This window comes from Cryptomeria japonica, chromosome 4 (assembly GCF_030272615.1).
Source record: "Cryptomeria japonica chromosome 4, Sugi_1.0, whole genome shotgun sequence".
NCBI lineage: Eukaryota > Viridiplantae > Streptophyta > Pinopsida > Cupressales > Cupressaceae > Cryptomeria > Cryptomeria japonica.
In genome coordinates, this window is record NC_081408.1 from 758,509,405 (window position 1) to 758,523,715 (window position 14,311).

Sequence of the window (14,311 nt, forward strand, 5' to 3'; positions counted from 1 at the left end):
GGAAACCCTCTTTATCCTTTTGGATTTTGGAGTTTTACCTAGGAACTTGTTAACCATGTCCTCAATTGGAACCAAGACAAGATCCACATTCCTTTTATTGTTGCTAAGAGCGGTGTCCAACCAATGGGAGTACCAAGACCTACATATTTATTTACTTGAGTTTTCTTAACATTAGCTAAAATCAATGCACCTTTAGTGCCTTCTTCTTTCTCAGGTTCTTCAACATCTCCAATCTCCAAAGTGGGTATCTTGGTGTTTAGTTCTACCATTCTATCCTCAGCTTCTGGAGACCCTTCCAGATTGACCACCATTGAACTCTTTGGCAACTTTTTATCGTTACTCTTGGTTCTTGATCTGGTAACATGAGCTGAAAGTTGGCTAACAAGGTACTTCTTTCAACCTTTGACAGTATTTTCCTCAAGCTTAATCTTGGTACCACCTGCATCACAAGTTTTAACAAACTTATTAGATGAAACCTTTTGAACAGAACAATCCTTGCTAACAAGCTTTCCCAATCTCTATTTTTTTAGTCATTGTTCAACCCTATGGATAAAAAGGAATATCCTTATCTAAATTTGGTCTTTCGCTTTCTTATCCCACTTTATCTCAGGGATTGGAGAGCCCTGTACTTTTTTTGCATATTGTGGGTCAATCAAATCTTGTCCCTCATCCATAATTCCTATTATATTCATTTTGAGCTGGAAAGAAATAATTTGTTCTACCATGAACCTAGAGAATGTTCTTCATCTAACTTCAAATTCATCTCCACAATCCTCCCAAAAATTTTCAAGCTTCGAAACATGTGTGAAATTCTCTTTAAGAGATAAATGTGCATGAGAATAACCTTTGCTGTCAAAATTTGGTCGAGCAACATAGTGTTGAAGATTCAGCTTCTTGAAATCAACTTCCAGGTTCAAGGCATCTGAGACAGAATGAGAAATATGGTAACCCAACTCAACCAGGAAAGAGATGCCTGAATCTTGTCTAGCCAAACTTTTCTTGTCAATATGAGAAAGTTGCTTGCACAATTCAATTAGCACAAAGCGATCAAGAACAAACCTCAACAATTTAAATGCTTCTCCTTCGAACCCTCTAACCCTGATATAGGTGGACCGAGGATACTAAATGAAATAGCTTCCATAGGTGCTCAATAGCTATATTGCCTCATTAGATAAGCACTTATTCACATTTCCTCATAGTTCATAAACTATCCTCCTTTCAAATACATCATGAACTCTTCTGAAATCCTTATGAGATTTCTATAACTAGAAGTGCAGGTGGTAATCATAATATTCATTCGATTAAACCATTTTGCATGATGCAATCCTAGCCAAGGTCTAACACATGACAAATAGTAAAAAATGTATGAGGACATGTAGAGATTCTTGTCTCCGAGACAATTACTTAGCCCCTTATGCAATCTCTTAGCAATTAATTCTGTCCAATCAATATATCTATTCTCATCCAATATGACTTGGATGTAAAAATACATCCAGTCTACCCAATAAAATGCCTGCTGACTTCGTTTAACTTTATGCAACAAAATGATTATATCCCTCACTTATTTAATCAAATGTTCCCTAGTCAAGGGTTTAGGCAATCTGGAACCACCCTTCTGGAATTTCAGGAGCCAGTTCCTAGCTATAACACTTCTGTATTGGGTTTTGTTTTAAGAGAAAAACCCATACGAGGTGGTTATTGTCCAATATTCGTATGGTTCTTTAACGGGAAGTTTAAAGACTATCATAATGGTTTCTCTATTTAAATTTAACAAAACACCACCATTTGCATTTTTGATGCATCTATGAACAGGGTCCTACTTGTTCATACAATCAAGTACTAATTCAGGGAACTGTATAAAAAAGGGAAGACTGAAGGATCTATTAACTCACTCTCTACAATTCTTCCTATCATAGGTGAACTAGAGGGATTTCTAGCTCTTTCTAAAAATTCATTTAAATCTACATGAGCTAGGGACATATCCCCAAATTATAGAAGAGAACAACCTAGATGAGATTTTTGCCCTAGTTTAAGTGGGACGAGTCTTATTTTCAAAACCAAAACAAGCATCAATATCACCCACTACAATTACTACAATAAAATCAACATTTCTTCCTTGTAGGATGAAAATGACAGAGATGGTGAAGATTTTCAACTCACCTTTCATATAATTGTGTGTCTACTAATTCTGAGAAAATTACCTCCAGCGTTGAACCTCCACCTTTCTTAGTTAATCTTTTCCATGAAGATACAAATCTTTTGTAAAAATTTATATAAATGGCAAAAAATCCAGTTTCATGATTACCCCAACTTATTCACTCGTGTTGAGTGATGGCAGAGATGACAGTTCTGACACCCACTTTTATTACATAACACTTTGCATGATCTTTTATCAGAAAAATGATTACCACCTTGTGAAAAATCTTTTCAATTAAATCACTGGGATTCCTAGAATATTCCTTACATGATGTCAGTCTTTTCTTTTTCTCGGCCTCTGCCTTGCAAAGCGCTCTCTTTAAATGTAGAACGGTTGAACCATTGAACCATTGAACCAATGAAATCACGAACCAAACTCCGGGTTCAAACGAAAAGGTTCATAGACACGAATACTTTAGACATAAAGATGTTTTGGCTTAGACACATCGACTATGCTAAAATTAGCACAAACACTATCAAGGCATGGATATTCCAATGCAAAATCGAACCAATGAATATAAGAATAGGGGCTAACATGTCTCAACTATCAATCAAGTTATTTTAAAAGTTAATCCGTTTATTTAGGAAATATTAAGGTCTTTGTCTTTTAGTTAGGCCATTAACTACTAGGAAAAGGGGTCAATAACCAAATGAGCCGAAAGGATTAAGTAATAACTTAAGAAACTAGTAACTAGGAGTAGAAGTTGAACATCCAATTAAAAGAAAATTACATGCACCCAATACAAGAAATAAATGCTTTAAGAATAGGACAAAATGGAAACCCTAATTAGATGAAATAATTAAGAAATTGATTCTTGGACCACTATTATTAGAACATACTAATCTATCCATATCATAATGTTTGTAATAAGATGCGCAATCTCTTAATCCCATTATTCTGTAGATATGATGCATGAACATTCTTCTATAGGGAATGAAAAGAATCATGCCAACTTTTGTAGTTTTGCATGACAAGGTTTGCAACATTTAGTAGTTTTGCACCAAGACTCTGAATGACAACCATATGCCCTTCAATTTCTCCACAACTCTCCAGCCTTGACATCAAATGGCAACAATAATTTTTAACATAAGAATGGATGCATGAAACTTGTGGGTATGGATTTGGATGTTGATTACATGACGTTGTTACAAAGTCTAAAACTCAACTAACTGTTTGAAACATAATATTTTGAAGTAAATAGTTATGGAGAAGAAACCTCATAGTTGGTATCATCTATGACACATTGGTTTCTCTATTCCTTGAAGATGTGCTCTTTAAAATTTATGAAATGAAGTTTGAGATCATCTTTTCCTCCATTCTTATATTTCTTGTGTAGTTTGAACTTCGTTCTCCAATAAAATGAAAGTGCATTAGGTGTATATAAGTACCATCCATTAACTTAACTATTTTTTTGATAGGAGAAATCATATTGTTAAAATATGGAAAATGATGCCTATAAGATCATTCGGAACTTATAGAAAGAGAGCAAGAATAAATATTTAGCATTATCAGTTTTTCTTGGATGTCCTTCTTGAACATCTTAAGGTTAATTGTAAAGAGATCTTGAAATCCAAAATCATAATGAAAATTCATGAAACATGAGCTGACTAAAAGGACTATGCCTAATGTAAACTCGTCTAAACTCAACTTTGATGGTACTTACAATGGTATTACATGTTCCATAGATGGTAGAGGTGTCATCTAGGACTACATTTAGAACTTCCTTAAGAAATACTATCAATATCCCTAGTGTTGCCTATAATATGGTAGAAATTTGGGCTCTCATTAAGAGAATAAGAATTGATATCAAACTTGATATCAAGTAATTAGAGGCCACTGGGGTCTATTTATAAATTATCATGCAATAAAGGAGTCTAGGCATATCAACCAGAATGTTTAGAACATAGTGAAGGAAATTCATACTCTAAGATGCCACTTCCAAATATTGCTTTCAATAATCACTATAAAGAAATATACCAATACATCGATCTTCTTACTAATTATGGGGCCAACTCTTTACCTAATGAGAGGAAGTTCTGATATGAGAATCCTCTTTAGTATGATTGCTTGGCTAACCTAATAACTTGTTACTTAGTTTCACACCATCAATAGTTTGTTTGGGATAATGAATTCATTTATTCTTCATTCTATTGCTTAGTATCATTATGTTTTTTTAATGATAATGGGTTTGTTCAACTCATTCATTTCAATGTGTGGTGTTCCTTTTTCACCTTTTTGGTTCTAGCAACACTATCTTCTCCTATTATCTACTAGCTATCTGACTTACATCTTCCTTTTTAGCTTTTGGTATCTTGTTTGACATTTGTATGTTGGTTTTCTATTTTTAAAAACTCTTTGCTTCATTCTTCTTATTTATCTTTTTGTAGTTGGGTGAGGTTTTTTTTTTCTTCAATTAAAATTAATGTTTAAAAAACACAGCGTTATCATAAAACACAAACTCCTTTATTTATCATGTGAAAAAAAATGCAATGATAGATTTTTTTAAATGTAAGAGTGCCCTCCATATTGATGTTCAAAATTTGTATTTTTTGATTTTATGGGTGCTGCCAGTTTGACTCCTGAGAGATGATCATGTATCCCCTACTTTTTTTTACGAATGGTATACTTTATTTTTTATTAATAAAAATGGCTGCTATTCATTTAAAAAACAAAAAAAATGTTGAAAGGATTATATTTTATATAATCAAAAAGTTAGTAATGACATGGAGAGTAAAAAATAGATGAACAACGATATGAAAATAGTGGAGGAAAGCAACGGAATTAATGAGATACGGCAATTTTAAACAAGCAATTATCAAAACAAAAGGTATGATAACTTTTTAAAAGATTTACAGGTGATTTCCTCTTTCTTGCCACTGTCGAATGGCTGATCTCAAAGAATGGTTAGCGATCAGCTCCTTTTGCTCAAGCTTTTTATTTGTCATGGGCGATGTGCTGTTTCCACGATCGAACCACTCTTTAATTGCCTCCCTTTCGTATGTGAAGCCGTCTGCGGCAACACAAGGATCTCGCATAATAGTCTGCAAATTTCAGAACAAAGGGAAATAGTGTTAGAAAAACTCTTAAAAGTTCAGCCATTTGTAGCATGAAGAAGTCAAAAGAAAAGAGTATAAAGTGATTCTTGCCATTGATATTGGACAGAAGAAGAAGCCCGGAACATGTGTTTCTTCAGCGTTGCCAGTTCTGCTGATCTCAGGGGGAACGACTGTAAAATGTCGAAGTTTATCCAGCATTTGCATCACACTTGGCTGAATGTCCGGTCTATTCTTTCTTACTGCTTCCGTGCAATGTAAAGCAAGATAAGCCAGTTGAGTAGCCAGCGGGAATGGCCATTCACCGGCTGAAGGATCCAAAACCTCATCCAATTTTGAATTTTCTAGCGCACTTTCAACCTCCTTTACCAGTCCTAACTCCGCTTTCCCCGTGAGAAGCTGAAGTAAAATCATTCCGAAGCTGTAAACCTCGGATTTGGTAGTGTACTCGCCGTTACTCTGGTATTCAGGATCCATATACAAATATGTGCCTTTTAGCTCTGATTCTTTCTGCACATCTCGTGATAGACGACGAGCTTGGCCGAAGTCGCCGATTTTGCCTACATGATTCTTGTCGAGGAGTATATTTTCGGGCTTCAGATCGTGGTGGACTATTGGACCTGGCTTTAAACTGTGTAAGTATTGTAAACCGGAGCAAATTTCCGCAGCAATGCGAATTCTGGTGTGCCAGGATAGCGGCGGAGTGGCGTCTTTACAGCTCAGACGATCAGCTAGGCTTCCGTTAGTCATATATTCATAAAGTATACAACCAAGCTCGAAACACGCTCCTACGACTGTCACCAAATTGGGATGCCGAATGTCTCTTAAAATATCGATCTGCCATGAGAAGATTATAAGGAATCTGATATTAAGAGGAGGAGAAAAACGTTGAAGCGCTTTATAAAACGTTTATGTGCATACCTCACGTTGGAACTCCTGGCGGCCCTGCAAACTGTCCTTACAGACCATTTTCACGGCAACCGTTGCTTGTCCAATTTGGCCTTTGTAAACGGTTCCGTAGCCGCCGCCTCCAAGTTTGGTATGGTTGCAGTAGTTCCCAGTAGCGGCTTTAATGTCTTCCAATGAATATTCACGGAATTCAAGGTTATTTGAGGAGGAAGAGGTGGTTTCGAGGCGAGACGTAGAATGCAACAGCTCTTGAAGCTGTTTAATTTCTTCCTCCTTTTCTTTCAAAATGTGGTAATTTTGCATCTCCACCACCATGAGCTTCTGTTCTGCGGCTTCGAGCTCCTGGACAGCTTGATCATGTTCATGTGAGAATTCCGCAACTTGTGTGGCCAGTGAAATCCCCTTGTCGATCATTGCTTGAAGTTCCTCTTCCACTTCTTTTAGCCGCCTCGTTAACTCTTGGCAATTCTCTTCTTTCATTTTTGAGACCGATTTCGCGTCCTCTAGGCCAGTTTCACTGGCTCTTAACTGATAAAGACAAGAAAATTCAAGCATATTTACCGCGGCCCCTTTAGCAATGTCGTCTTAAATAAAAGAAAAGAAAAAGTAGTGCCGTACCTTGCGAAGTGATTGCATCTCAGCGGCTTCTGGTTCCTTTCGTCTTACCGTCTCTTTTTCCACTTCTCTCTCTGCATTCTTACGTCTTACGATCTCCTTTTTGAGTTCTCTCTCTGCATTCTTACGTCTAACGGTCTCTTTTTCTACTTCTCTCTCTGAATTCTGACGCCTTACGGTCTCTCTGTGCATTTCTCTCCTTGCATTCTCCGCCACTTCCAACGCCTCCCTGAGCTGAAATTTCAGGGTTTTCGTATATGTTTACATCTTTCCAAATTCCCAGTTAACTATCGCGAGAAGGATTGGAAAACCTTTAATTAAAATTGTTTAGAAGAAAGAAGTCAAGAACTAAATAATGTTTAATAGTGAGAAAATACTTGGACATTGTTATGAGTTTCATCTCCATCAATTTGTCGATTTTCTTCCACTTGTATACTAGAAAAGAGTTCACTAATCACAGGCGTTATATCCATCGATGCTTCGAAACGAGACTGGTTCTCTTCTCCCGCAGCTGAAAGATTCCCCGGAGTTTTAACGGAGGCGGCCAAATCTGGTTGGAGCTTTGGCTGCAATGAAAACGATCGAGCAAAATCCTCTGTTCATGTTCCGAAATTCACATTAGCAAACAACGATGGTGCTTATAAAATTCAGCTGTAATAAAAGCAAACGATATTTTGCGAATTCCGATAAATCACTGACCATTATCCGTTACAGATCCTTCCCTTGCTGCTACAAGTGTTCCTTTACAAACGATCGATATTTCGCAAGAGTTGATCGCGTGACTTAGGACGTAACCTGCTTTGCCTGTTACTTGCATCTTTTTCCTGTACAAAGTTTAATTAGCAAACAATCACTGTATTGAAAAACTGAAGTTTTAATAACAAATTATAGCAACAGATAAGAAGACTCGTATAATTTTTCATGTTTATCATAGATCCTAACTCGCTGACAATATGAAAAAAATGAATAAATTATGAAGCTCCCTCATATAACTGTGCTCAAACTTTAGCAATCAGCGTAAGTCGTGTTGGGTTAACATAAACTAATTTAACAACTAATTTATTAAATGTAAATCTTAATTTCTTAATAAATCTCTTTTAAGATTTACATTAAGAAAAAAGAAAAATGAATATTTAATCATCATCAATCTAAACTTTTATGTCTAGGCAAATGAACTAATTATACAACTCTACATCAACATCAATCCAAACTTCTCTATTTAGGCAAATGTCTTGATTATCCAACTCTGCATTAGCATCAACCCAATATTCTCATGTCTCAACAAATGTTTTAGTTATCCAACTAACATTCAACAATTCATAGTCAATTTGTGCATTCAACTATCCATGGACTAACAATAACTCACCAGGTTTGTAGATTCAATTACCACAAACCAACAATAAATCACTAAGTTTGTGGATTCAACTATCCACAAACATAACAAACATTTGCATGGCCCCTCTTGCTCCTAAAAGGAATAGAGATGAAAAGATGCTTCTCAAGCAATGAATATACCTGAACAAGAGGCTAGCTTGAGATGATAGATATCTTCCAACCTCTAATATGAATTCCTTATGATCCAAAATTGTAATGAAATACCACCACATGATACTAGAAAATCCACATTGTTTTAGGATGACTCAATGAATGGTTACAAACCACTTCTAGACATCCTTAACATTTAAGAGTGCCAAGAAATTATGACTCAGAAATATGGGGACACATTTTGAGAGTAAGGAACTACACTAAGGGGTTTCAAAGAATTACTCTTTTCGTCAAAGGATTTTGATTTTCTACCATAGGCTTCTAGACAAACTTTTACGATTGAGTTGTCTTAAACAAACTTTGTCTTGTCAAATAAGGAGGATGAAATTCTATGATGTGGAGCCTTATTTAGGAGATACATGATAAAAATTGGGTATGAGGTACAAACTGCAATCAATTAAAAAATCCAAACACTAATGGATTTGTGTTGGGAGCATAATATCCCCCTAGAGTAGGTGCCAGGTGCCTTTACCTGTGATTTAGTACATCAAATATTTCTTATCAAGGATAGGCTAACATAACTTGGCTTGTTAGGGCCATTCGATTGTGCACTTTGCAAAATCAACAAAGAGACTTTCAACCACCTATCACTTTCTTTCCTGTATACAAAAAAGTGTTGGGGGTGACTACACCAAAGCTTAGGATAGGCTAATGCTCTCCCGACAATAATGAAGGATCTATTTTTTGGTTGGACAAAATTGTATAAAAGATCCTTTTGGGATAGCCTGTAGAGGGCATCCCCAATCATGACAATATGAGAGCTGTGAGAAGAGATAAATATTATAATCTTTAAAGATTTGACTTCCCTAAGGGAAATAGTAATCAGCAAGATTCAGGATGTAATAAGTAAGATTCAAAATATTAAAACGAGTACAAGGAAAGAATAGGCCCTTTCATCATGAGACAAAGAATAAGAAAATGCTAGACTCTTCTGACAATTCCCACCCACTATTTGAGCAACTTTTTGACCTCAAATCGATGAGCTAACACAAAAAGGACTTTTCCTCCTAGCCAGAGACTCAAGTTAAGCTTTGTCAAGGCACAAATGAAGGAAACAGGGAGAAGAGCAGATGCAAAAATATAAACATTTCTATTTATTTAACACAAAACATTATATCGATTGACTGAACTGCAGCTCAACATTAAACAACATTACATTCAGACTTATATCAGACTCAACTTCTAACAGAGACTCAACTGCTAACATTTAACAGCTCTATGGAGCTGGACTCTGCTCTGAGAGAGTGCATACAAAATGCAGAGCTATGAAATATATAGACCTTCTACATAGCACGGAGGAGAGAGGGCATACATAAAATAATATATTTTGAATTGCCCAAAAAGAATGTGATTTGACAAAAAGACAGGGTACATGATAATCCATCCAAATCCAAGGGAAATCTGCTTCAATCTTTGTTTGTGACAAGTCTGCAGATCTGATGTACATACAGAGGATATTAGGTGGGAGTATTGAGCTTTTCCCCTTGCCAAAGATTCAATTTAAACATTGTCAAGGTCGCGAGAGGGAATCTTGGGACTTTAGGTGCTAGATTCTTCATCCAATATGAAATCGAGGAGCTTTGCAAAGAAGGATCTATTAAATTGCTTGTGGGGACAAAAAATGATGCAAAAAATATTTCAGTCCTAGCGAGACTCAATTTTGAAAGAAATCTGGTACAGAGTAGAAACCCATAAAATGAGCTCAGAGGAATTCAGGCCCATAGCATTGAATTTATAAAGCAATGCATATTAAATGATGGTCAAAGTGTTAGCTATGATATTTAACATGGCTAATTGAGAAGATTAGGCAAGATCAACGAGGATGGCTGTACGCGGGTGGAGTCGGCTCTTTGTCAGCTGTCGAAGCTTCTGATTTCAATGCATTGGTTGACAATTATATCTACCAACAAATTTATACGACAAAGAGAAGATTAACTCGATTGATTTTAAAGGCGACACCATGATAGTCATCCCAACCATAAGTACTCGAAAGGTTATAAATTGGAAATTGATCAAGCAGATATGCCAATACCCTGAACAAATAAATGATTTCCTCCCAAGGCATGTCTATAGTGAAGTTAATAGGGCGGCAGACTTTCTGTCCAGTCATGGTGTGAAACAGAACGAAATTTTCAAGATATCCTCCAACATGCACAACTAGGATGGTTAGTAGACAATCTTGCAACAAGATAAAAATCTTATCGTAGATGTAAGCGACATGCGATATGAAGATTTCTTCCGATCAACTGACTTGCCATTCAGTCAACAAAGACCACAGACTCTACAAATATGGCAAACTATAGCACCAGAGTGCTCATGTTAAGAGCAACGATGACAGAGAGAATGGCATTTATAAGTTGCATCTGTCATTGTGCACAAGTAATCCTGGGCATTGTATATTTAAAATCAATTACAAATTGAATTTAGTACAGATATATTTTATTTATTCATTTGTAGATTTCAAATAAGACACAAAACACAAATTCAAATTAACATGTATATAAAATTTTATCTATCGAATATCTCTTATATCATGATTGGTCTCTAAATAAAAGTTACATTTTGATCTGCATAAACAATATAAGAAAGTAGTATTTTATAGAGGTTGAAGTCTCTAAAGACACAGTGGTTCACTAGATCACCAATAAGGAAACTTCTAAAACATGGTAATTGTCATCTATGAAAGATTACCAAAATCACTATAAACTGATTTAAAATCTTTATTTAGAAACTCCAATTGCATTCATAAAAATTACCAATTCCATTTCTAGTTAGACGCTTGCATCACTATCCAACAGACATACAGCTTCAAAGAGCGTCTAAATACAATATGAGGTGGTAGAGGATGCGATCTGAGCAGTCATAGCGGAAAAACGTTTGAGCCACACCCACATCCATTATGCTTCACTATTGGAATTATGCCTATACAACACAGTTTTATTTTCTTATGACTTTGGCTGGGTGCGAAGGAGACGAATAGATTTAATGTTCCTAAGTTTCAATCTGAAGGTATTATGGCCATGTCTACACTGAGCAGAGATCCAAAGAAAGGGGTGGTTGGTGATGCAATCTACATTGCTATAGCAAGAAAAAATGAAGGCATGAACCAAGCCATCACATTGATGGGAGAGGGACTGAGTAGAAACAACATGGAAACCTACGCTTTCTTCATGAGTCACCATGAAAACCTAGATCCACTCCGACACAGATTGAGAGACTACAAGAAGTAATAGAAGGCCTGTGTACCTCCTTCTACTATCAAGCCTGACAAAACGAAATATGTATGAAAATCGATATAATCTATGTTTTTGGTAGCTATCCCTTGGTAACAATTTGCAAACAAAAAAAACACAACATGCAACTAAAAGGAGTGGGTCGTGTCCTGTAAAAATAAAATAGACCATGCACGGATAAAATTAAAATTATGCCCTTCATGCAGAGAGAAAATAGAACTGTTAAATATATATTTCTAAAAAGAGCTGATAATGACCTGTAGTTCATAGCATCAGTTATCTACAAAAACCTGATGATTATGAAAACTAGAATATTGTTCCACGTACTTGGATTTTGCACTGCCTGGTAACGATGTGCCCATGATAAGCTTCCTGATGCCCAGCTCTAAAACCATTTCGACAATTCCCCTGGAAACATCAGCCCTCTCAACTATCAAAGGCCTTGCTTCCACCTGTTATATATCAAGTTATTTGAGATACTTTTTTTCAGGAAGCCCTCATTATTCAAAGTGATAAGTACCCCGTCGGGTGTCAGATAAATACCTTGGATCGGGAGCAAAATTGCTTGTAAAGTTCCATACAATCCTTTAACTTTTTCTCTTCACCCTCCTTGTGCTCGTTCACCATACTCATAGATACTTGGTTAACAGGGATATTCCCAACTGCAAAATTAAAAGACATCCAGTTTTTAAGCGAATTAAACAGACACAAACTTCAATTCAAGTTTAGTGAAACACTTACCTAGCGATGGAATGGTTGTAATCGGAAGCTGAACATGGAGTAAAATTAGAGAGTCAGCTGGTTTGTTGTGGAGAGTCCATTGGAGAGTATAGGCGCCTTCTAATATGTCTATTCCTACGGCTACATAAACTTCCTGGCACCGGCTTCCCATTATAGAATCCTCACGCTGAATACCTCTATCTGGGTACGTACCTTCATCCCTTTGCCCTCACAAATAGTGTGGACATTTAAAAGCCTTTCATACAATCTAGCCATATAGCTTTTTTTGCTTACTTGAAAACAATGGCAACGATAACACCCATGACGATCTACGTAGTTGCCAACATAGGCAACGATAACACCCATGACGATCTACGTAGTTGCAAACATAGGCAACGATAACCCCCATGAGCATATGTAGGAGCATTTTTACAGAGTCAGAATATCTATTCTCATGATCAGAAAAAAACAAATAACATACGGGTTGATCAAATAATATTCAAATTCTTGCGTGGTATATTCCTACGGTCACCAAGGTCAGCTTCGGTGCTACCTAGGCTTCTGTCTGGCTTAAATTTACGCCACTTGTTTGGAGATATGAAAAAGTGTAAGCCGTTCGATTCGTTCTGAAAATTATTGCAAATTGGATAATTTGATTTGTATGGTCGGATATGTGTGTTATTATTTTATCATTTAACTTGAATTATTTTATGGTTTATGTGACGTTATTTTATTGGAGTTTTGAATTTGTGATGTAATTATCCATTTTGTATTATCTTAATGGTGTGATCATTTTTTTTTTTGGATGTCTTGGATTTTGTTATCTTTATTCATATTTTGTAAGTATGTTTGACATGTTAAATGAGTGTGTAAATTGATTATCAACATTAGTTAATTGTTATTTTCATAACTTATTGTGTGTATGGGAATATCTATGACCAACTTATGACTAGTATATCTTTAATTAAGTTATATGATCATTCATATGATTTCATATAGGTAGTTAGGTTGACCTACATGGAATCTATGGCATAAGTGTGGTATACACTAGTGGTTAGTTTAATATCATCATCTTGATTATTTTGTTTTCATAAAAGATCATTGGAGGTAGCCCCTTTGAAACTATTTATTATTATTAGTTATTTGTACCATATTTACTATTATATACTTATCTTGTGTAATTTTTTAATTATGAGTCCTTTACACCTAAAAGACAAGAAATATAATTTTTTATAAATTAAGGAAGCTAGATTGTGAACCACATATTTCTTTCAATTTGACAAATTCATTTCTACGATTTGAATTGTTCATCAATGATATATTGAGTCACCTACAATCGAAATTTGAGATTATTTGAAGTAGTTATGGTTGAGTTAGTATGAAATTCGGATTTCCGCCAATTCACTCTTAGAAATACAAAATACAAAGTAGTAGTGGACATAGAACCAATAACCATCATCTTTTTGTCAACTTGACCCCCTGTTAGCAGACATAGTAGGAGCCAAAAAAAATTGGTAATGGAAGATCCATTAATATATGTCACATATACCAATAGTGGATAATTCTTTAGCTTTTTTACCATAATTAGCCCATTACTAGGACATTTGTGATTAACTACTAGGGCATTTGTCCATTACTACTGGCTATTTTGAGTTATCTACTATTGGCACAAAGGTGATTATGTATTGGACCACACTTTGAAATTTGTACTTTTTGACCTTTGTGCACATAACAAATTCCACAGTGTGCATCGTTACTACCCACAAACCAAAACAATAGTTTTAAGTAGTTAAGTCGCATATGGAGAAAAAAAATAAAAAAATCGTCGAAATGATATGAACTATTTAGGAACTTAAGATGTGTAAAGTTAGCTATGTCCACTACTAGCTCCTTTCCCCTAATCACTATACTTATATTAAATTGAAATAATAATCATCACAAATAATTTATTTTTTTTCCCAAAAAAGTCAGCACCTTCATGTACAAAAACTCCTACAAGAGTGAGGAACAGAACTAAAAGAGCCAGTTTACATATGTCC

The 14,311-nt window shown here is 35.6% G+C and overlaps 1 protein-coding gene across 1 annotated transcript; it reads right to left on the reverse strand.

Annotated features, from left to right (window-relative positions):
• Positions 1-743: 743 nt before the first annotated feature.
• LOC131037883 (U-box domain-containing protein 33-like) lies at positions 744-12,444 on the reverse strand. Its single transcript, XM_059219466.1, has 10 exons — positions 12,294-12,444; positions 12,096-12,214; positions 11,880-12,004; positions 7,474-7,598; positions 7,152-7,369; positions 6,778-7,008; positions 6,172-6,687; positions 5,344-6,087; positions 5,051-5,238; positions 744-1,098 (listed from the first exon to the last, which is right to left on the reverse strand). The coding sequence occupies exons 1-10, from the start codon at positions 12,442-12,444 to the stop codon at positions 744-746; spliced, it is 2,772 nt and encodes a 923-aa protein (XP_059075449.1).
• Between the last annotated feature and the right edge of the window lie 1,867 nt (positions 12,445-14,311).

Excerpts from the sequence above, each read along its gene's own strand:
- LOC131037883 (XM_059219466.1), bottom strand. The coding sequence starts at position 12,444 with ATGGGAAGCCGGTGCCAGGAAGTTTATGTAGCCGTAGGAATAGACATA. Across the intron at positions 12,215-12,293 it reads TACAACCATTCCATCGCTAG|TTGGGAATATCCCTGTTAAC; the intron begins GTAAGTGTTTCA and ends TTAATTTTGCAG. Across the intron at positions 6,688-6,777 it reads AGATGCAATCACTTCGCAAG|TTAAGAGCCAGTGAAACTGG; the intron begins GTACGGCACTAC and ends TGTCTTTATCAG.